Consider the following 25587-nt stretch of genomic DNA (forward strand, 5'->3'; position numbering starts at 1 on the left):
GAATTATAATTAATTTGCAATTGCTAATTCTATGGCTAATGTGTAAATCTGTGGCTATAGTGAAAAGTATGTTTCAATTTATATATTAAGGTTTAAATGAGGACATACTATTTTAAATCTGTAAGCTTTGCATGTTTTAGTTATTAATTGGGAATAGAGTTGTACCACCTTAATAATGTCAGATTATTGTTGTACTGATGTATGTGATATACTGAATCAGATTGAAAAGAAAAAAAAACTGATTGCTCTCGAAAGAAATCACCAACCACTAAATCAGAAATCACTGTTAACCCAACTATTCACACATGATTCACATATTGATATGCAGTATTATATATGAACATTTGCATAGTATACAGTGTCAGGGACTTGCTGACCTCAGGTAGGACGATGAAGGCTCCAGTCATGATGGTGAGGACGATGTTGATCCCAAACAACCAGCGGAGGAAGATGAAGTAGGAGGCCACGCCCGACCCAAAGTGACCTCAACAAGACAGAGGAAACATCTGACTGAGATTGACCGACATGCTGCATTATCTTCACACGCAAACAGTGATGTCTGGTACACAACCAATATTAACAAATATCAATTATATTTTCAAAACAGCTTTAATTAATCTTTCTGTGCCCTGAAAAAGTCAATCATTATATGACTTACACCATATAGTATGACCATATTAATGGATAAGTGTCCAGAACAAAATGAATTTAGGTCTAGGTAAGTCAAGTACTAAAATGGTTTGTCAGCTGAGAGTAGAGGGGGTTGTCCTCCACTACATCCCTGGATATGACAGTACTTTACAGATATCAAATAAAATAAATGATAGCATTTTGATAGAATTACTTTAATTCTGTAGAGCAAACAGAAAACTCACTTTCAATTTTCTTGATCCTTACTTCCCAGGGAATGAACAGAACCACAATGTTGTAAAGCACACGGGAAAGTTTCTTCAGCAGCTGCAGGAGGAGAAACTGGGGTTTAAAGAGCACTGAGAAACTTCTGACTTACTGTAACCTCTATCAGACACACATCTTCACAATGGACAGTAGTCATGATGTGTTGACTGTGAATTTATTTGGCCATGTAGCAATGGTTCAAGATAAACTCCACCTCTGAGAATTGGGTTTATAACTATAGAAATCTATAATGAAATATTATAGCAGCTTATTTAGTCACTGTCGTGTTGCATCTCAAACTGGAATCATTATCATTAAGTATATGGATCCATTCATACTGCAAGGCACACAAATGAATATCAAATTGCTGTTCATATCTGATCAGGTTGGATGACAGAACAGTTTATGATAATAATGATGAAAAATTGGGTGATTGAAAACCTAGAAAACAAAAACAAGCGCAGAATTGAGTAGGACATAAAATCATATCTATCCTATGACTCATATCTAATAGCAATATGAACATGCAGAAGTGTGTTTAAAGATGAGCTGCGAGGTAAAATGATTGTTTTTTTCAATGGTGTCCGGTGGCGAGCGAGAGCGTTATAATGGCTGTTTCTGGTTAAACAAAAACATCTCTGTAGGGATCCTTTCCATAATGTTGTCAGATACTTAGAATAACAATCTGAGCCTGTCAGTGGCAAAAACAAGTACTTTGATGGGTGCATTTGTCCCCAAGGATTACATTGCAGTCATTGCAGCCAATTTTGCGGCTGCCTTTTCACATCTAATTCAGTGAATTAAGGGTTAATTTCAACCACACCAGAGTTGGTGATTGTTGGAACAGTGGAAAGACTAACAAAGATAGTTTTGGTGAGTTATATTTTGTTTCTGTCCAGTTTGAATGAAGTGCATTTTATGATGCTCTGCAAGGTAAAATTACTGTTTTTCTCAATGGAGTTTGGTTGGCCGTGGCACCCATTTGTTTTGGTCTGAGATGCTGATGCTCTAGTGCGACATTTAGTGGCGGTGAATGTTGTTTACAGCTCCTTTATGGTTGCATAAACTAAGAGGCTGAGGTTAGGCAAAAGGTTGTGGACATAACTGTCACCTGCATGCCCATTAGAGATCTTTGTCAAAAAAAATGTAAATCATAGGTGTTTCAAGTGTTCAAGCAAACAACCAGCCAGCCAAGATGTCTCAGGCGAATGGCATTAATGTCTCTGCGTGTTATTACAGTACATTGCTGACAAATTTGCAGTGTTCAAACACAAGTCTCATGCATCACTCAGGACGTAACTTTGTAGCACATGTACATGTAATCCACATAAGAACTGAAACAGTGTGAAGCTCTGTGAAGCTTTTCACATCTTATGTGATGAAAAATAAAATCAGAACTGAGATGATGATTATTAATCAAGATAAGGTCTACTGGACCAATGATTTTCAACTGGGAGCCAAATTGTAGAATTAATAACTCATCACACTGCTCACTAGAAGTCAATTTATTTTAATAGGGCCAGAGCAGCCTGAACATTTTAATTAAACTGAGCTATAACAACAGGCTATAAATTCACTCATGCTGCCGTGCTACAGCTGCATAGCTCTCTTTCTCCCTGTCTTCCTATCTGTATATGTGTGCATGTAATACAGAGAGACAGATAAAGTAGATACAGTATATGTGTGTTCATCCCACAGGAGGAGAAAAGCTTTGTTAAAATAAAAACTCAGCAGCTCGCACAAAAGCAACATGTTTTATTATTCTGGCTCTGATCATCAAGTTACTGCAGTGCAGTGAAATTACACAAAGAAGCTCCTCCCGCCATACAGTCAGACAGAATAAATGGAGGAGTGACTGTACAGTATAGAGCACATATTTCACTGAAACTGCCCACAGTGACACCGCAGAAGAAAGAGGATGTCAAGTTAGCCAGAGCAGAGCCATCTTTTTTGGTTTTATTTTCACATTTCTGTAGCACCACTGTTACGAGCATGGTTGCATTTTTGTGTGTGTGCTGTTCTGTTCTGATCCATCTTTGCAACACTGTAAATAAACACGAGTCGCTTTACTCCACAGATCTGTCTCTGTGGCTGCTTGAGATGGGTTCATTTCATGTTTTCCCCTGGCCACCCCTTGACGGGGTATAACCACCACGCTCAACGGATCTACAAAAAGGATCCTTAAGAATACAAGAAATATTTAAAACCAGCAGGACTGAAGGAACAATTATCCTCTGATTTGTTATCTTATTTTAACAAACTAATCAGTGGTGGTTAAAATCACTTTGGTTCTTTAGTTTCTACATACACAAAGAACCCTTGAAGGTTAACATATGCAACATTATACAAGTAAAAATTCGAATAGTGGACTACAAACTGTTTTTCATACAAAGTTGCATTTAAAGCTGGGATCAGTGTTACTGCATGTTGAAAATAACTACCGTAAATGACCGTGAATGGTTGGTGCGTACGTACATCAGCTCCTGCAGTCTGGTAACCTCTGGTTCTGGTCAGTCGGCCCTCGTACTTCAGAACAATCTCTCTGGCCTGCCTGGGAAACAAACACACACAGGTGGAAGCTCACTAAATACATTTACTCACATACAAGACTTGCTCAAATTTCCATTTTGTGCAAATTTACTACTCTACTACATTATTGATGGAAATATTTTACTTTTTGCTATATTACATCCGTCTGAGGGCTGTGATTATTAATTTTCATAAACACATTTTAAAATATGAATGATGAGTTATGGTCAGAGTGTGATTGCACGGAGTGAGGTGTCCTGGTAAAGATGATAATGGATGAGCAAGAGGTCAGGATAACCCCAATTTGAAAGTGAATGGTGTTTCCTCCACCAAGTCCAATACTGTACATTTCTTTGCAGTACATTATCAGTTATAATGCATTAACAATTTAACCCTCTGAGAAAACAAAAAAACAATCCAAAACCACTGTGAAAGAGGTTATTTATTATGATAAGTTCTTACATTTTCGTGGCAATAATTTCATGCTTTTGCTAAAGTAAAATTAAAACACTTTGACTTGTAATGGAGTACTTTCCATTGTGGTACTGCCATTGTGGTAAATGATCTGAACACTTCTTCAACCACTACATACAGAAACACTGCAAGACACAGGTCTTACAGTATTGAGATTAAATAACCAAGCCATCATATCCTTTAAAGGATAAATCTCAATTCTGCAAGCATATCCTTTGAACTAACAGTTCTATATTTTGGGAAATATCCTTATTAGCAAGTGAGATTTCTCGTCTCTGTGTCTGTGTTTTAAGTACAGAATAGGAGTCAGAATGGGTTAGTCTAGCTTCACACAGCTAGCCTGGCTCTTTCCATACTTCAAAAACACACCTTCATGCTATTCCAGACTAAACAAATCCTGACTCCAGTAATGTACGTAACACAGAGACATGAGATCTGAGCATGACAGTCCATTCTTGACCTTGGAAACAGTATGTGTGACAAAATAACCTCAACACAATTACAGTAGTAGTAGTAGTAGTTTTTGACAGCATTTTGAATTCTATCCTCATTTAAACCATTGCAGTCAATGGATATAGAGCATCTTTAAACATCACTTAGTCATTTATGGAGCAATCAGTCTTTGTAAAAAAAAAAAAAAAAATTACAGACATCTCTATGTTGTCTAGATGAAGTCCACAAATTCTCAGAATTTTTGACACTAGTTTGAAATCTGCCTTTAAGCCGTTATCACAACCCTGGTGGTTGCATAAGTCTTAGTGTGAAGCACAATTTATTTATTTATATAGCACCAATTCTGGAACGGTGAGGTTACAGGGAGCAGAGGTGAAGAAGGTGCAGGACTTTAAGTACTTAGGGTCAACGGTTCAGAGCGATGGAGACTGTGGAAAAGAGGTGAAGAGGCGAGTGCAAGCAGGTTGGAACGGGTGGAGAAAAGTGTCAGGTGTGTTGTGTGATAAAAGAGTCTCAGCAAGAATGAAAGGAAATGTGTTCAAGACGGTGGTGAGACCAGCGATGTTGTACAGCTTAGAGACAGTGGCACTGAAGAAAAGACAAGAGGCAGAGCTGGAGGTAGCAGAGCTTAAGATGTTGAGGTTCTCTTTGGGAGAGACGAGGACGGACAGGATCAGGAACGAGGACATCAGAGGGACAGCTCATGTTAGATGTTTTGGAGATAAAGTCAGAGAGGCCAGATTGAGGTGGTTTGGACATGTTCAGAGGAGAGACTGTGAACATATTGGTAGAAGGATGCTGAGGTTGAAGCTGCCAGGCAGGAGGTCTAGAGGAAGACCAAAGAGGAGATTTATGGATGTAGTGAGAGAGGACATGAAGTTAATTGGTGTGAGTGAAGAGGATGCAGAGGACAGGGTTAGATGGAGGCACATGATTCGCTTTGGTGACCCCTGAAAGGGAACAGCCGAAAGGAAAAGAAAGAAGATATAGCACCAATTCATAACAGAAGTTATCTCATTGCACTTTTCCTATAGAGCAGGTCTAGACTGTACTCTTTATAATATTATTTACAGAGACCCAACAAATCCCACCATGAGCAAGCATTTGGCGACAGTGGCAAGGAAAAACTTCCTTTAAGAGGCAGAAACCTTGGACAGAACCAGACTCAATGGTGGGCGGCCATCTGCCGCTGCCGTGTTAGGTTTTGAGAGAGAAAAAGAGTGAGTGAGAGAGAGGTTTTCACCTAGAATTTTTTTTTAATAGTAGAATTGTAATTGTAGTATTAATATTAAGAAATTCATAATAATAGGAATGATAGCTATAGGAAAAATAATGTCAGTATTAGTAACAACAACTGTAGTAGCAGTTGTCGAGCAGGAACGCGGGGGCAGCAAGTCTCTGCAGCTCCGGAGGCAGAAATACCTGCTGAATGCACAATGAACCTCTTATATCAGTAGTCATCAACCCTGCCATGCATGTTTTAGGTATCTTCTCATTCTAACAGACCTGATTCGAATTATTAACTCATTATCCAGCCCTTGACAAGCTTCAGCTGCTTTCTCCCACATTTTTTCAGTTGACACCAAATTAACAAATTGCATCTCTACAGCAAAATCATGACTTGCCCTTGGTGTCTAAGGTTGTGAGTTTAAGTCCTGGGTGATGTAGAACAAACAGAAAGAAAGCAAATATGTGTTTCCCAAAATATGGAACTATACCTTTTCAAACAATATTTCTGCTTGGATTATGGTGTGTGTGTCTTGTTCAGTTATTCTGTGCAGTTTCTCTTTTAATTACATATTGCTGTCATGTCCTGCTCTGCTTCTTAGTTTTGGTTTTCCTTAGTTTCATGTTTTTCTATCGATGTGTCCTGTTTAATTTTGTCCCTTCCGTGTGTCTTGTAGTTTTACTTCCTCTCTTTGTTTGCTTGTCCCACCAGTTTTGATTGCCCTGCCCTGATCAGTTTCACCTGTGTCTCATTATCTCCCCTCACCTGAGTGTATTTAAGTCTGTGTGCTTCCTTTGTTCTTTGTCAGGTCATCTTTGTACCCTGTGTAAAGCTTTACAGTGGTTTACCAGTGTTTTTGGACCTATATTTAATATACCGGAGACTTGTTACCTGCCTGTTTTTGAACCTTGTTTTATGTTGTTTGGACTTTGGATTTTCTGCCTGCCCCTTGGATTTATTTGCCTGCATTGGACTGCTTTTCCTAATTTTGACCACTGCCTGCCTGAGTATCAGTGTAAGCCTTTTCTTTCATTAAATCACTGAATTGCATTCTTCTGCCACCAGTGTGCATTTTGGGTCCTATTCCCTCATGTTCTCTGTTTCCCTGCTTATCACATGCAACATTTGCTATCTTTGTAATTGACATTTGTATTTTTTTTCTTGCTTTAGCAACACTCATCATTACTTAGGCTCTTGTACTATTTAATGTAATGGATGCTATTATATGGTACAAGTGTAATGGTTATATTGTCCACCTCTTGTAAAAAAAGACTAACTGTTGTAGTTGACGATGTACTCTAGATATATTCCAGTATAAGGATTTGTATGAGGTTATATTTTTCTCATGTTACGGTCTGAATGTTTGTTCTGTTGTTTAAAGCAAATTGGTGGCTAATTTGTGTATTCTAAAATGTGTACTCTTTAATACTGTCATGCAGAATACTATGGCCTTAACATTATTAAATTAAAATGCAAACCAGTACTAAAACCCAGATTCTTCTAAAACCAGCCCAGCAGACCGGCCCCATTAAAATTAACTGTCCAAATTCATTCTGTAGCTTCATAGTCCATAAGTGAAACCAGCTCATCCTGTCACAGCACTGGAGATAACTCAGAGGGCTATGAGCCATGTATTAATCAATGAAGACACTCAACGTGCACTTTACACACTCTCCACTGGAAAACAACTAGCTTTTACAATTGTGGAGTACACATGGTTTTATTTTGTGGTAACATTAGTTAGGGTGAGGGCTGAGGTTAGAGTTAAAAATCTGAGAATAACTGAAACTCAATTTTGTCAGGAAATCTAGGTAAAACCTACTGATTTGTGATGTGAAATATGAGCTGTTATTGGAGTAGGAGTAATCACAGACATTCAGCCTGAGATTAAATAGGGTGTAAAAACGCGGACTTGCATCCCATCCTTGATGATGGCAATAAAACCTCTGCGGTAATAACAAACTGCCCATATAAAACCTGTTATCCAAGGCACATACTCAGCACATCTTAGAAGCTCTCTATTTACTCTGGTTCTCTCTGGCTCAGCCTGTTCTCTAATAGTCCAATTACATTTTGTCAAATGTTAGAACACAGCCTTTACAGTTTTGTGTCTGATCACAACACTTAGGGATGTGCTTCTTTAGAAATGGGGATTTCACAAGGCTCATGTGGCATTTGGACACCTGGCAGAATGTTAACAGCTGTAAGTTTATATTTCACATATGTTGAGCCATTTTCCACACAGGTGGTGGCGGTAAATGGTAGTAAATGGTCATGTAGTGCTGAAAATCAAAGTATATTTTAAAAATGTAAAATTCAATTCCTACTGTGTAACATTTACACAACCCATCGCATACAAATGTCTCATACAATTTTCCATACATGTATATGTTTATGTCTTCTGTCTAATCTATGATCAAACCCTGTGTGACTGTAAGTAGGAGTAAGCAGTAAAATAGAAGGAATAAATGAATCAAATAATCAATATGCACACAACCAATTCTTCAATGGGCCTCCAAGTTGCAAATAGAGTTGGGATGCAGAGGGTCTATAACCAACTGTCTTCTTTTACATTCATGTACTACTAACCTGCAACAATAAATACGTTTTGAGAGAAACATAATGCAGCCGGGACTACTAACATAACATAATGAGGAAAATGTTTTAAAGAATGTATCTGCAAAACATTCACTTTCTACGTTCCTAATATATCCACTTGTGGCAACTAAAGCATGATGAACATTCATATACAGTAGTTATGTTTAGGCAACCAAAGCACTTGCTTGCAAAAGATGGTGGTCTTGGTTTAATATTGAGAAAGTCAACAGTGATTTTAAGTGCAAGACAGGATGTTTTTACTTTTCAGTATCTACAAATTACCATATTTCCCGAACCAAAGTGCCTTTGTAGCCTAAACCTAACCACATGCGGCACTCATGTGGAAGCGAAGTGGTCTCTGATCTTAGAGTCCAGCACTTGGTACACCAACCATTCACCCCATACAGCATTGTGTTGCCAGTGTACATAATGAGCAGCAATTGCTTTTCCTCAAATGTATTCGACAAACCATTTAGTAGTAAAGTATACATTTTTAGGAGACAGGGTTGTTGTAAGAGTAAGTGATGGTGTTGTCTTGTCCCACACATCCAGCACATGTGGTGAAATAAGAGATTAGTTAGATTATAGATAGTTAGTTTCTATGACTCTAATTCATGTGTTCAAAAGTCTTGGTTGATCTATGGATGTATTTCAGTAACACAACATGATACACAGTCACCATGTATACCTCTTGAGGATTTGGTGGGTGAGCTGCTGAAGTTTTGGCAGACGTGTTTTTTAAAATTCAGTGACATATTTATTTGCAGAGCACTTTCATTAAGAAAAGTAACCTTTCTCAAAAATACACAGTGTGTGTCTGTGTGTGCATTTAAGAGCAGAAGAGGAGGGACAGAGTTAACTACCGCGCCAGATACAGAGGGAGCAATCACATAGTAGGGTACTTTAGGACTTTGAGCTTGCGTCTCATTGGCCAGGGTCTGGTCCGAATGTTGGCGATGATCTCCTTCTGGTACTGAATGTTCTGGAACATCTCCTCTGGGTCGTTGCTGTCAACCCGCTCACCCTCTTTATCGTCATCATCGGAGGAGCTGGAGAATAAGACACAGGGGCACAATGAAAAATGGCTTGGTCTGTTGCATCGTAAAGAAAAAAAGAAAAAGAAAAAAAAAAAAGAATCATCTTGGGGACTGTATGTAATTGATGTGGCCGTGGAGTGGGGCTGACCCTTATGTTTCACTTTATACAAAAGCAAACTAAATTAAAATAAATGAAATATTAGTCTACGATTGTTACTGATAGCTTTGTCCGTCCATTCCAAATAGTAAAAATAAATCTGAAATATGTATGAGATCAGATGTCTGTCAGTTTACAGTTCAGCTTACTGTGGAAAAAGATGTTAAAGTGTGTGTCCTCATACTGCTCATGGACTGCAAAATGTGTGTGCATCAAAGAACTGATCATATTAGAAACATTTCAACAACAGTTACAGTCAAAGTGTTCTTATTTCACTTTACCCATTTGTAGTTAATTAGATTGGTTGTCGACATGTAATGCTGAACTGAATTATATGCCAGGCTAACTTTATATGAATGTAATGCACCTGAGCAATCAGCAGGCACACCTGGTATTTATTAGCTGTTGTTTCCTGACACCTCCACCCGCTCCTGTTGATGCTTTTAAAGTCCCTCTCCAGTCAAAATGTGTTTTGCTTAGTGTCACTTCTCTTGGATGTTTGAACTTCACTGTGCAGAATCATGTATGTGCAGCGTTTGGACACAGAAAACCATATCAGACACAAATGATCATTTGAAGCACATTATTTTTTATGTCTTAAAACATGTCTGGAGGGGATCTTTAAATTATTAACTAATGAATTTTGATTTGGAACATAAAGACCTGATCCAGAGACAGGGCTGTTATCCTCTGAATTTGACTCGTGTCCACACAAAGGTCAGCTTTATGATGTAACTGTTACAATAACTCTCACAAGGCTGAAATAAAATGTCTGACCCCTCCCCAATAGTTTTTATACAGTCTCTTCTCAAACATCAATGTGTAAATAATTAAATAAACCTATGTGTTTTATGCAAGAAAAAAAAATACATAATAGATATACATAGACAGCATATTTCTATGTAAAATGGTACACACAATATTCCAGTTAAAATAATGAAGATTTGGATCACTGATGAAAAGAGTCTCCAACTTTTGTCATTTCAACTTTGCATTTTTGTCTTCATTTGCACATTCATGATTTTATGAAACAACTTTCCCAAGTGGCTGATTTTTATTCAGTAGATCTCTGGTGAATGGTAATGCATTTCCTAACCAATAGTGCCGATCAATACTGTATATATTTCACCATGTGAATTATCTTGTCTAGTAGTGCCTAATGAACAAAGTTGAGGATTTAGAGATACAACATGATGCATGCACAGGGAAAAAAGATTAACAGAATTCCAGAACAACATTAGAAGGTCAAAGGACCAAAACGTGCAAAAAAAAAAAGCTTACCTTTTTACTTCTTACAAGGCCAACAAATTACATTTCATCAATACATTTCATCACCTTTCATCTTATGTATCTATATAGAATATCCTGTGCAGCATCTTAAAAATAACTGACGTCATAAATTACTGTGTTTATGACCTCTAAGAAAGAAATACTGTATGTCCAGTGCACTTTTTCAATGGCATTGTCCGTCTGATTTCTGATGTATTTGTAATAAATGCTGTGTAAATTTTAGAAATAGTCTTTGTTTCTTCTCTGCTGTTAAGAATAAAATCGAGTTTTGAAGAAGATAGCTGTTTGAGTGACCTCTGAGTAGAGTTAATCTGATGTCTTATTTGAAAATGTCTAAATAAATGAGAGGAAGGAAGGGCGATCGTATTTCCGATGCGTAAATGATGAAAGAGCTCCATCTTCAAATAAATGAGTTACCTCCGTAGCATGCCATAATTCAAATACATCACCGTTACAAATAGAGAAACATGGATTTTTCCACAAGGATAAAATTCACCAAATTCACATCTTGCTGCAAGCATTTCCATATCCAAGCAATGTTTACAATGACTGGATTAACTTTGATAACATATGAGCTCCATTGTCACCAAATTATTATCAAAATTAAACCAAATGGTTGATGGCATAACAATAAAAAAGTGGAGTGACGCACGGATTATGCTCCGTTTTAAACTGTATTCATGCAGATACAGTACATTTCTTTTTTTATAGCAAACATTTAATTAATTAAGTCACACTCTTTGATAACCACTTGTGATTAATGAGCTCAGACTAAATTCACAAAGAGGACCAACAAGTTAGAATGTCCCTGGAAAGTAAATAGTAACACAGCAAACAGGAAACTCTTTGTAGCTTTTCCTGATTAGATTTAGTAAATGACTAATTGTATAAACTGCAGGATTCAATTTCAGTTCAATTCAATTTTATTTATATAGCGGCAAATCATAACAGAAGTTATCTCATTGCACTTTTCCTATAGAGCAGGTCTAGACCGTACTCTTTATGGATGTCATTAGGATCAGAAAGATGACAGCCATAAAGAGTGAGAGAAATAGAGACAGAAAAGCAGAAAGGCTTCATGATAAAAGTAAGATCGATCAAATGAAAAAAGAGTGAGACTCACCCCTGGTGCTGGTCCTGGTAGGCTGAATAAATCCTTCTGGAGTTCTTCCTGATACTTTTGTGTCTCTTGGCTGCAGACAGAGACTTGCTGCTGCCAACCAAAGGCTCAGACACTGTACTCATGCTGTCTTTGCTCAGAGTGTGTGTGCATGACTGTGGTCATGCAATCAATGTATGCACTGCATACTACTCAGCCTGACTGGACTGGAGTGTCTGTAGTAGAGCTACCTGCTGCTCTGGAGCCCCACTGGAGCATCACACACTACAGCAGAACAGACTGAAACACACTCACTCACCAGTCCAATCACAGCCATACTGACTGCTTAAAGGGACAGCACCAAACAGACCAGACAAGTTCAGTTTTCATTTTGAAAATCATGTTGTATTTTAATGTATATATTTAATTACAACTTATTTAGTTAAACTGACAGTGTATTGTTATGTGTTACAGGGAGATAATTTGTTACAATATGATTCTATGAAAAACAAAATAGATATTCCAATGTAAAAAATGAAATTGTTAGTGATTTTTTGATTAAGGTAAACAAAAATGTTACATAGCCATCCAAGTTATTTGCTCCAACCAACTTAATTTATTTAACACAAGCGGTCCATTTTGGCTCTATCTACATTAAAACCTAAACGAAACTGTCATCACAAACAAAGCCTTATTTATTTACATTTATTAATCAGAGCATTCACAAATATCACTCAAAATCAGCAGGAGAGGTGCGTTGTTTGCAGCTGTGCTCTCTCTCAGCAGAGAGAAAATGGAAAGTTCTATTTAGAACCACGGAAAGCAAACAGGCTGAGAAACCGAACTAATTGTGTTCTGTCTGTCTGTGTTTCATTTCAGCACCACGGACAGTGCCGCAGTGTCATAACTGTTCAATTTTAGCTGTGGAGCTTAAAGTAAGGGAAATAAAAGAATGAGAGAACAGATAACATTAAATATTACACTTCAAGCCGTGGCTGCAGCCTTTTCCTCTCGTCATGAAGGCTATAGAGAGAGATCTGTCCATGCGCATCGGCTGGTTAAGCCCTTTAAGCGGTTCTCTCTATATACACTTATCTCATGGCCACAAGTTAATTAAAACGTGTGCCTTTCATTGTACAACACTGTGTTGTATAATGATAAATAAATGAACCATAATTTTTCCAAGTTGTTAAAAACAATGTTATCTTAGTGGCATAGATACCTGCAGAAAGGCTTCTTTTTTTCTAATTTGAAGAGAAATGTATCTGTGGAGATTCTCAGTCATCCAGGTCATGGTATATCTAGAAGTGCTAAATCGAAGGCGGGTTTTGGATGAGCTGGAGTCTTCCTAATGTTGTTTGCGTAATTCACCAGAGAGGGCATAAAGATTTTTAAGAAATTAGAATTTAGACCCATTAGTGTCCTTGAAAGTCTGGAATATTTATTACACATCACAATGGTTGGTTAGAGCAAACAACATACTAATGATTTTGCTCATCTTTAGTGGGGTCATCAATGTGCTATGGGTGATGCTAGATCCTTTCTAAGTAAAGGAATGGGTTCATTTACATGCTTTTATTCAACAATGAAGGCTTTTTTTGTTACAGTAATAGTGTGATGTGCCTTATGGTCACTTGGCTTCTGACTCTGTTCAGTTGTCATTAAAGCTGAGGGGCAGAAGTATCATAGAGCTGAATGAGACCTTGAAAGCCTGACAGATGTCTCTTGCTTAATTGGTGGCTGTTTGACTCTACTCAGAGGAGTACTTCTGATCAATGTGTCTTTGTTCATAGGGATCCGGTCACAAGTTCAGATGTTGGATGTTCAATTCAGACAGACACCTTGAATGATTCAGCAGAGTTTAGGCAGAAAGCTTGTTGGAACACTTAATCACATCTATTCTTAGTTATGTAAGAATAGATGTGGGATCCTGCCTTTTAGTGGCTCTGAAAATTGTATCTATTCATTTTCATCAGTGCCCTTATGCTTTGCAGGGAGCAGGAGTTGGAGCCTCACAGCACACACTGTGAGAGGCAGGTACACCCAGGTCACCAGTATATCACAGAACTTAAGGCCAATCCCCACTGGCAGCGTGTTTTTTACGTCTGTCAGTCAACCGTTCAAATCACCTCTTGCTGTCTACGTTATCAACATGTTAACTACATCCCTGATTCTCTGTTAGAACATATCAAGCCTGTTGCAAGAAATCTCAGTATTTGGTTCCTACCTGTCATAATAATAGTATTCCTAGAGGCGGAACTAATGCTGTTCTGTACGCTATAATTAATCAACACCTTGCAAGCAAAGCAGCAACAAAGCATGGCATTAGATGAGCTCTCAAGCGAAGTTTAAATATTAAGCATGTAAACATATTATAACCTAGGTCCTAGAAGAAAAAAGACAAGGACAAAGTAATCTAGATTTATCCCCTCTTAAAGGTGGGGTATGCGATTCTGGAGAAATCCAATACCAGGACAAATACCATGATACAGAGCCAACAAAGACACAACAAGTAATGTAACTAACGTTAGCTAGGTTGTGGGTTAGCTTAGCTAGGTTGTGGGTTAGCAAACTGTCCCTGCAGTTGCTGCTGCAAAGTTAACAGCCAAAGAGGACGAGACAGTTTCCCAGAGCCAGCACACCAGCTCCAGACAGCGATACTCACAACTCTCCTGCTACTATAGTTAACATCACAAGTTTTTTTCACCCACCCCAGCACAGATCTGCTAGTCAAGTCAATTTTATTTATATAGCTTAATATCACAAATCAAAAATTTGCCTCATGGGGCTTAACAATCTGTACAGCATACAACCCCCTCTATCCCTAGACCCTCGATTCAGATAAGGAAAAGCTCCTGAAAAAAACAACCTTTTAAAGGGGAAAAATGTAAAATTACAGTATGGACAATTGGGATGAGCAAATTATAGATAAATAGATCTGCTACATCAACTCCTGCCTGCAGAGTCCCCTAACACTGGAGGACTTTATTAGAGGCATTGATTGTCAGGAGCAGGTTTGGAGTTTGATCCCTTAGGCTGGACTGATCAGGTATAGCATCCCACACGACGACTCATTTCTTCTTTAAGTTGTTGCTGTAGATCAAAATGCTAACTGCACAGATAATGCCTCTCTTCTTTTTTGTTACTCTCTCCAGAACATTTATGGACATCAGAGGGTCTCACAGCTTCAGTGGTGCCCGTCATAAAATTTGCCTCCTTGTTGTATTCAAGAAGGCAGTCTCTGCCTGGGCTTCAGAGTTTCAGGATCTCCACCAGAGAGTGAGTAAACTGGTTTTATGAGTTGTTATTTCTCTTCTTCTTGATAGTTTATCATCTGTGTATAAACTTCTCTGTATGATTCTGTGTGTGTACAATGGTGTGAAAAAGTGTTTGCCCCCTTCCTGATTTCTTATTTTTTGTCACACTTAAATGTTTCAGATCATCAAACAAATTTAAATATTAGTCAAAGATAACACAAACACAAAATGCAGTTTTTAAATGAAGGTTGTTATTATTAAGGGAAAACAAAATCCAAACCTACATGGCCCTGTGTGAAATAGTGATTGCCCCCTAAACCTAATAACTGGTTGGGCCACCCTTAGCAGCAACAACTGCAATCAAGCATTTGCAATAACTTGCAATGAGTCTTTTACAGCACTGTGGAGGAATTTTGGCCCACTCATCTTTGCAGAATTGTTGTAATTGAGCCACATTGGAGGGCTTTCGAGCATGAACTGCCTTTTTAAGGTCATGCCACAGCATCTTAATAGGATTCAGGTCAAGACTTTGGCTAGGCTACTCCAAAGTCTTCATTTTGTTCTTCTTCAGCCATTCAGAGACCCCACAACAACATCCAAAGAACTGCAGGCCTCACTTGCCTCAGTTAAGGTCAGTGTTCATGACTCCACCATAAGAAAGAGACTAAGAAATAAGAAATCAGGAAGGGGGCAAACACTTTTTCACAACACTGTATGTGTGTATCTGCAGGATGCCCTAATGGTCTAATAATAAGAGCCAAGGTCAAGTATTAGTGAACTACTGACACTGTGGAATGCTCGTCCTATGATCACATGATCTGTGGTTTCTGTTGACGTCTTTAAAAAGCAGCTGAAGACTCTTTTATTCAAACTGGACTTTGTCTCGCCTCATGCTGTCTAGTGTTTGTAATCTTGTTTTAAGGTCTGTTGTTGCTTATGTTTTTGTGTTGTTTCTTTAACTGTTTTTATGGTCTTATTTCTAATAATTTTATTCTTGTGAAGCACTTTGTGAACTTGCTCTGTGAAAAGGTGCTGTACTAAATAAACTTTACTTACTTACTTACTTACTTCTGCAGGGGATACAGTTGGAGCATCACTGTGAGTGTGGTGCCAACACGTCAGGCCAGTGCTCGTCATTTGTCACCCTGCCAAGGTAAGTGACCTCACATCCATCCCAAATGACCAAACTCCACAGTGACCACACTTGGCTCCACTGCCCATAAGGGTCCTTGAGTATGATACCATAGAAAGAGTTGGTAAAGCCATTTTTTTTGTTTCTCTGTCAGCTGGTGCTTATATCTTTTGTTTGTGTCTACAGAGTGCTGGTCTTGCACCTGAAGCGCTTCAAGTTTACTCCATCCTCCTAGCTTAAAAAGGTCCATGACACCATAGTCCTCTTCAGAGAGCTGGAGAGCTCTCCAACCAGGTGAAGAAACACTAAATGACCAGATAGCAAACAGAAACATCAGACTGGGACTGATGGGAAGGTAAATGTAGACTGTAAACTGTGTGTGGACTAACTGATTAACAATGCTCCTTCTCAGGGGGGCAGCTGCTACAGTCTGCATAAATCATATCGGCTCCACAACAAGATGTGGTAAGATGATCAGTTAGCAATAATCATTTTTCTTGATCACAACTTTTTCACATTCTGCTACTTATTATTCACTCTAGAAAACAGATACAGTAAAACATCCTGTCGTGGAGAAATTTCCTTTTTTTTTTATTGTGAAAGAGGGACACAAATATAAAAGCTCCTCTGACTTTGATATGGACTGAATCACTTTTATTTCATATCAGCTGAAGTCAGTTATCAGTTAACCTCCACTTCACCCTAAGACAGTCCATGTAACAATGGTTCCTTTCCTGTTAGGACACCGCATCAGTGATGGAGTGGTCCGGATGTGAGACAGGAGGACCTGACTGTCATGGTTTGAGGGTGTTTGGTTATTTCCTGTTTTATATTGAAATATCATGTGTCTGGTAGTTTTACTTCCTGACTTCCTTCCTGTTTGCTTTTCCTGCCAGTTTGGATTGTTTGCCCCACCCTAATTAAGTTCACCTGTGTCTAGTTATCCTGCCCTCACCTGTGTATATAGTCTTGGTGATTCCTTTGTCCTTAGTCAGTTCGTCTCAAGTGCTATGTTTGCTTCTGCCATTTGTTTCCTGTTGTTTGGACCATTATCCAAACAACAGGCAGCAAGATAATCACTGGTACTATCTGGTACTTACCTGTTGCTGCCTGTCTACCTACCGGCCTGCCAAGACAATTAGGCCTGGGTTTGTTAGCATGCAGCCTGCAGGTCCTGAGCCAGTTCCAGCTCCTAACCCGTACCTGGGCACCTGCCTGGCCCGGGGAGGACCTTGTAGTATCAGCCAGTTTTCTGCTCTTCATGGCACAAAACCTCTCCTTGGGTTGCCTTGCCACCATGTCTGTCCAGTCCAGGCCTACTCCAGCTAGCTCTAGAAAGATTGTATTAGTTATTTAGTAATTTTAAACGTTTCCATGCATGCAGTACTGTCATAGCAAATATTGTGGGGCATTTAAGCAGCAAAACTAAAAACTGGAGTTATAAACTTGACCGGACAGAGGATATTCTCCAGAGGAAACACAATTAAACTATTAGCTTCTGAAATACATTTATTTAGAGAGCTCTGATGGAGCTCACGATTTATCAGGACGACGGCCACTTTACTCCAAACAATGTCACTGTATTAACCTGGACTGTGTGCGTGACCGTTTGGATATGTAGAAGAACACAGGACATTAATTAACATTCGATCCTGACCGATCCTGTTGCCGTGTCGGGAGATTTAAATAATCAATAAAGTTATGCTGCTGTGGCTGATGGTTGATTAAGTTACACGCTAAATGTCACGACGTGGGCGCCATTAACAATCGCTCGCAAACTGAGCATCCTCATGGGAAATCTGTTTTTTTATCTGCACAACATGTGGCAACACTGCAGCGAGAAGCACCTGGAAGCCTCCTTGCAAATGGTAAGTAGCCAGCTAGCAAAAGTTAAGGAAATATTGACCCTGTCTTTATGCACAACTTTATAGGGCGTAATTTTCTGAATACTGTCGCAGCCATGCTATCCATACGTTACATGGTTTTCTCTACCATTATAACACTTAAGCTAGGCGTCGACAGAGAAGCTAGTGCGACCATAAATAACAGAAAAACATGGTAGAGAACTCTAATCATAGTTTTTTTTTTTTCTTTTCATTCAGGGAACTTATCACAGTGTTTTTTTTAGCAGAGAGGCCAATGGAGACAGTCAAGTGAAGCGGTATAATTTTATTCGAGTTGATGACAACTCAAGGAAATGGTAGAAAAGCGTTTTTGTTGTTACAACCACAGCGTGCTTGTTAAGCTAATAGTGAGTTGAAATTATTGTAAATTTAACTGCTGGCTGAGACAAACCAGTGAATCACATCAGCAGCACTACGGTCAAACCAGCCTCCACTTCCAAAAACACGGTCAAACTAGTCCCCACGTTGTTTTGTGGTACGTGCATATACCAGTCATTATGGTAGGAGAGTGTAAGAAGTGATTTAAATTTAAAGGCAACCTTCTACTGAACGTGATTTCTCAGTCAATAATAAATGACAAAAAATAACAAAATGAAAAGATGACATATTAAATAAATAAAATTAACATTAATAAAAAATATCTACCGCCTGCAAACTGTATTTCACATTAAATTATGACTTTCAAAATCAAGGCTTTGTCATTACAATTGTGTGAATGATGAGTCAAACTTGATTATAAACTTAATAAATAAGAATAATCTAACCATAAAGCAAGGAATCTCTGTATGTATGTCCTTTTGATTTTCTCAGCAACCGTTCATCCGATCAACTTCACAATTGGCGGGTATATTGCTGAGGACCAGAGTGCAATGTTGAGTTTGGTGCAATTTGGCCAGGTGGTGGCACTATAACAACACAGTTTACGCTTTGGCCTGTAACTTTTGAACCGTAAGTCTCAGAAACAAACTTCTTTATTTCCTGGATTCTGTTGGTCCAGGCGACCCATATAAGCCACACCCATTTGCTTTTTGCTTGATTTTCCACAATTTAGAATTTTGTCCATCTGTTTTTTTCGCTATTCCTCCCACATTTGGTACAGAACATCTCTGGACCACGCCGGGGAAAGGTTACAGGATTTTTTTGATATTCCATTTATATGTTTTGCTATAGCTGGCCAAGTTTGCTCAAATTCTGTGGTCAGGGCTTATATTACAGAAAATGTCATATCTCCTGAACGCTTTGTGCTATTGCAAACACATTTGGTGGACATGTGTAAATATGATGTCTGAGTGACCGTGACAAATCTGGTGCCATTTGGACAATACGTTGTGCTGTAGCAGCAGCATCTAACTATAAAAGGAAGTTATGCATGTATGTATGTATGTATGTATGTATGTATGCATGTGTGTATGACTGTCCTTCGCATATCTCGATAACCATTCATCCAATCGACTTCACACTTGGTAGGTGTATTGCTGAGGACCCAAGGTAGTGCAGTGTTGAGTGTAAGGTCAATTGGATGAGCAGTTCTCCAGAACGGTGCAAGCAGCCATACCACGGTTCTCAACAATGCTGCAAGCAGCACTTCCGGGGGCCAAGCAATCGGCCTACTCCAAATGAACATGCTTACCGAACAGGCACGCCCCCCAACAATGCTGCAAGCAGCAATACCAAGAGCCTAGTAATCGTCCTGTTCCGAACAGCCACGTTCCGATCAGACACTGCAGTAAAAATACATTTCCAAAGACCAATCTGACTTTTGAGCACCCAACTACAGACTGTCATTGAGAAACTTCCTGGTTCCACAGACTAATTTCACTTCAAAATGATAGCAGACCACCTCACTCTGTCACTCTGACAATATCTGATGTTTAATTTCAAAATTAAAGCCTTCTAAAATGTCATGAGCTACATTCCCTATGACAACATTAGCACAGTCTGATTTTGAATTTCAAAATGAAAGCCCTCTAAAATTTGGAACTGGTTCTCAATTGGAACCGGGTCTCGATTCCCATCCCTACACAGTTTCATATTCCATATGTACGGGGGACTGACCTCATCGGGGCAGCTGATGTGTCTACCTCTTTAAGACACACCGCTACGTGGCCCATGCACAGGTTTATGAGGCCCAGGTGTGCATGTATTCACTGATTGCCACTGATTGCCCTGGAGAGAACCAGGACCAAGAAGTACGACCACATCACGCCTGTTTCAGCCTCTTTACATTGGCTCCATGTTTGTTTCAGGATTGATTTTAGGATCTTGTTGATTACTTTTAAGGCTCTTCATGGCCTGGCTCCAGATTATATTTTAGACCTTTTTAATCCCTTATTAACCTTTGTGTAGTTTAAGATTTTCAGGGAGGAGTCTTCTGTCTGTTCCTGAGTCCAGGATGAAAACTAAGGGGGGCATAGCTTTTGCCATCAGGCAACTTGCCCGAAGAAAATAGGTTTTCTGACTCAGCGTCTTCTTTTAAGTCTCTTCTCAAAACGCATTTTTATCGGAAAGCATATCCTGATTTTACCTGAGCTGTCTGTTTATTTTATTGGGTTTCATGTATTTTATTCACTGTGGTATTTTATTTCTCTCTGTGAAGCACTTTGTTTTTATAAGTTTGTAAGTTTGTTTTTATAACTTTATAAAGTTGATTATTATTATTATTATTATTATTATTATTATTATTATTATTATTAATCAGTTCTTCCGCACTCCTACCGTAATGCCTGGTATATATGCACGTACTGCAAAACAACGTGGGGGCTAGTTTGACCGCAGTTTTTGACGGAGGAGGACAGGAGGAAGGACTGATACTGACTGACGTCTGTGTTCTTCATTCTTTTTAAACTTCACTCAGTATTTAATGTCAGGAATATTATTTATTTTACTGACATTTTAGATTTGTTTCGAGTGAGATATTGAGTTTATAGTGACTTTGCTGTTGTAAACTTTACCGTTGCTGCTCTAGAAACAACATTTAGTTTGTTTTGTTTTTAAATCAATTCTAATCCTGTTCTGAATTTCTTTTTTAAAAATATTTTTAAAAAAGAAATTATTTAGTAATGAAAAAGAACCGATGAGAGCATCAGTAAGAATAGTATTATCAATAAAATCCTAAAGATACCCATCCCTACTCGAGAAAATGGCGGCAGGTAAAGACAAAGTTAATTTAGATAATTTATCACTCACTCACAGTAAATGAGTCCATCTCTGGGGAGGTGGGGGGTGTCATACCATTTTCAACATTAAAGAATGTTTGTTGCTTTGCATCTATGACACACAGTCCTTGTTCTGATTCATTTACTTTATTTATAAAACTTAAACATGACAATTAACTTAAGTTTTTGTTATTTGATAACCTCGAATAAATAAAACAATTTGTATGGGGGCAGGTAAGAATTGACTTTGGGCAAGTAGTAAGAAAAACCTTAACGTTGAACCCTGTTATGTTTTGTCATATTTTGGGGGAACCCTTGATGATCGCTAAAGCAAGTCTCTCTCTCTCTCTCTCTCAAAGTTTTGAAAAACAATTTTGCAAGTACAACTTGATCAAATATTTGGACAATACACAAACCAGTAATAAAAAACAAAAAAAAAACAAATACACAAATGTGTATATTAACTGTGTGTATGTATATATGTAATTTTGTGTGTGTCCCTCACAGAATCTGTTTCTTTTTAATGCCATGTAGAATTTGAACTTAAGTACAGTAAATGTACTTAGTTACATTCCACCCCTGGCTATTCTTATCACTGTTTACACCAAAAGTCCAAAGTCCTGTCTGTATGTATCTGAGTTCCTTGGGTCCAGCATGCTGCTGCATATAAAGGAGAGAGTAATTAGTCAACAAGACACACTTGTGCCAATTATCTCTCCTTGACACTGCTCACCTGAGCCACTCCCCCACCTCTGCCTCTGCAGCTGACAGCTAACCATGCCCACCTCCACAATGACAAAATATGTAATCTACATATATAGTGTATGTCCATGTATGGCTCACACATATATGCTTTTAGATGTGATGTACATATAAGTCACCATATGCTCATATTATATACCTCATTAGACTGCTTCCAGAAGACGTTAAAACTTGTTACAAAAAGTCTTAATAACATTCTGATGAAACACATCGTTTTTTTCCGGAGCTGATGATGGAAGTAGCTAACGAGTGAGCCATCTCGCTTCCTTCTCATCTCTGTTGAGAGTTGCACATGCACATTACCATGCAGGATGCTGCTGATGCCTCTGTCAGTTTACAAGAGGACTTGGCAGAGGTGGTGATGAAGATTTACCTGCTTCGGAACCAAGATGGGTCAGTCGATGAACCGACGGATGTAAGGATTGTGACTGAGGGCATCACTATCCACAGCAGTCTTGGGGATCTTAGCAGAGCCCAATGCTATTTGTTGGGACTAACCTATGCCTTGGATCTGAGATACCCAAAGAATCTAAAAGTAGTAGTATCTCCCAAAACCTGATAACACACCAACCTTACACCACATGAAACTGAATTATAAATATATTAGCTGCGCAAAGTCACCAATCTGTAAATAGACTTCAGGGTTCTAATGTTAGCAAACAGGTTACCGATTATGCCTTCTCATGTCGTAACATTAGGTTTTACAAAATAGGATGCTAATGCTAGCTAACTTTAACCATTATGCCTTATCAGTTGGTGGGTTTTACAAGATGGCTACGCCACGTTGCTTCGCATTATTGAAATGATTATGCTGAATAATCTGGGAGTTAGTAAGCAACTGCCTTGTTTTCTAACAAGACTTACGTGCACAGCTCACGTTTTCCGCCGGTGGTAGTAACGTTACCAGCCGCCTGCTGACGGTGGACCTGTTGAAGCAGCTGTGTACTGAAGTAACCGCAGCAGCTGTCAGTCTCACGTGGTCCTGGCTCCATCATATCACCGGGAACTCCTGTCTAAAATGAGCCGAACAGAACTGCGGTTTTCGTTAGATGCATAAGTGAAGTCCTGTCTCTTCCCCTGCCACAGGCACCAAAGCTAGGTAGCTAGCAAGCTTTTTCTGTATGAGGGTACTTTTGTGTCTTTATTATGCAATGAAAAAATATGAGATTTGAAAATGTTTTTATTGCCAGTAAAAAGTTTTGCTTTTGATTAATACATTTTAAATCATAAATTAAATTTACTTGCAGTAAAAAAAAATGGATTTCAGTGTCCGCTCTCAATTCTATTTTTTGATTGCATAATATAAAGACAAAAGTACCCTCATATTTCTGTTAGGAAACGATGGACTCGATGTCCTAACAGGCTGAGTTTGTGCAATCTGCACAAACACAATAATTTGCCATGATGTAAAATGGTGTAATGTAAAACTACCAAAAAAAGACAGACTCGCTAAATTACAGCCGCTCAGACTCACTACTACTGCACATTGAGCTAAGGCAGTCTGGACACCAAATGTATAGCTCTCTAACCAATCAGAAAGCTTGTTGCATCCCATGGCTAATTTGAATTGTTTTACCTCGTTTTACCAGCGCAAGGCTAAAGTGTCATGGAAAGGCTAAATGGAGAGGCTAAATGACTATTCGAATAGCTAATAGGAAAAGGAAAAGCAGCAGGGAAATGGAAATGCAAATGGGAAAGGAAATTGTTCTTTTAAATGCCTAATTCAAATCTGTATTCGTAATTCAATTTGTGAATCCAGTTATTTATGTCTCTTTTTAAACTGTATCTTCAAACACATTTTGAAATTTATGTATTTTTAAATGATATACTTATTTACTGTTTTATGTTGCTTTTGTAAATCCCTTTTTAATTTGAACTATTTATTGATGGATTAATATTTCATTTGTAAATTATTTTTATAATTCCTCTTTTTATTGCCCATTAAAATATCAAATAATAAACTACTCTGTAATTTAGTCTGTTTATTTATAGATTAATACATTAATTTGTAAACACATTTATTAATGCCTATTTTTATTGTACAATTAGTTATTAATTAATGAAATGCACCCTTGACCCAATACTTTTTTTAATGTTTTTAATTCAGTGTCTGAGAAGGTCCTTACAATTTTTAATCACTCGATGCAACGAGGCGTATTCCCCACAGCATTTAAGACTGCACTTGTGCTGCCTTGATTTTGTTGCTATTGACAATAAGATCTCCAAAACCTCCTAAATAACCTGTGGGGTTTCCCAAGGATCAATTTTAAGGCCACTTCTTTTTAATTTATGTTACCCCTCGGTGATGTCATCAGGAGACACAGCATCTCTTTCCGTAGTTATGCTGATGACACACAACTTTATGTGGCCGTGTCTCCTGATGACACAGGACCAATTGATTCCCTTTTTGAATGTATTTTAGTTATTAATGTATGGATGTCACAAAACGTTTTACAGCTAAACCACGACTGAACTGAAACTTTAGTCATAGGTTCTAAAGCTCAGAGGGAGAAACTGGTCACAAAATTAAATTCCCTTGGACTTACTGTCAGGTTCAAGACACCTAGAACATTTAAATCATATACAAGGAAAGAAAGACAAAGGCATTAACTTAAGTTTTACTCAAGGAGAGTAAGCATAAATGCATTCAGTTACATCTCCTACTCACTCTGAAGTGCATCTATGCAGCCTCCTCTCTTTTATTCAGTTTAGGGAGTTTTCCTGTTACATAGTTTTCTAAGGAGTGGGGGAAGTGTATACTGCTACATAAGAAAAAACTAAGCGGTGTTATCAGGTTTATCTTGCGAGAGCGGCCTTGGAGCAGCCACTACTCTCGAGACCATCTGGTACGGTATCAGCCTGCCCTGCCGGTCATGGGATAGCAGGTTGCATTCCTGTTATTCTCACAGACACAAGTTTAATAACACACATACACACACAGCATTGCTGTGTACTTCAGAGAAGTAAAGTCACTAAGAACAAAACATAAATGGGATAACTTATGTACATTTTATTCTAACACTTACCCCAACAAGCAAGAAACCTCGGTGTGGTCTTTGACTCAGACCTGAACTTTAAAGCTCAAGTGGGCTTTGTCACCAAATCGGCTCTTAATCCCCTTAAAAATATCACGAAAGTGTGACCATTTCTCTCTCTGAGTGACAACAAGAAACTAATGCACACTTTTATATCGAGCAGGCTGGACACATTGCACTTATTTTAAAGTCCATACATTGGTTGCCCGTAGCACTTCACGGTCCGGCACCAGCATATCTGTCTTACATGCCTACAGTATACGCACCAGTACGGCCCCTCAGGTCTCGAGTCTGTTAGTGCACGACTAGAACTCTTGGTGAGGCAGGAATAAATATTTTATCCAGTTTTCAGTCTATTATCTAACTCTATTTTGTTATTATTATTATTATTATTATTATTATTATTATAGCTTTAGAAATCCAAAGACTGCAGTTTATACAAAAGGCTGTTGCCAGGCTTTTAACACGTACTAAGAGTAAGACAAGCGACCACATCACCCCAATCCTTGCTGCCCTTCATTTGTGAGTTTTAGAATTGATTTTAAGATTTTACTTCTCATTTTTAAAGCCTTGACTGGTC

At 38.5% G+C, this 25587-nt stretch overlaps 1 protein-coding gene across 1 annotated transcript in view; it reads right to left on the reverse strand.

The window, feature by feature from the left end:
• The window catches only part of LOC122883522 (transmembrane channel-like protein 3), a 53473-nt gene extending 41489 nt beyond the window's left edge, over positions 1 to 11984 (reverse strand). The window contains exons 1-5 of the mRNA XM_044212352.1: positions 11787 to 11984; positions 9082 to 9228; positions 3373 to 3448; positions 876 to 957; positions 378 to 484 (exon numbers count right to left, since the gene is read on the reverse strand). Coding sequence (XP_044068287.1) covers positions 378 to 484; positions 876 to 957; positions 3373 to 3448; positions 9082 to 9228; positions 11787 to 11908 — 534 coding nt within the window. The 5' untranslated portion in view covers positions 11909 to 11984. The remainder of the gene's footprint in view (positions 1 to 377; positions 485 to 875; positions 958 to 3372; positions 3449 to 9081; positions 9229 to 11786) is intronic.
• Positions 11985 to 25587: the final 13603 nt, after the last annotated feature.

Source organism: Siniperca chuatsi, linkage group LG1 (genome assembly GCF_020085105.1).
Source record: "Siniperca chuatsi isolate FFG_IHB_CAS linkage group LG1, ASM2008510v1, whole genome shotgun sequence".
Lineage (NCBI taxonomy): Eukaryota > Metazoa > Chordata > Actinopteri > Centrarchiformes > Sinipercidae > Siniperca > Siniperca chuatsi.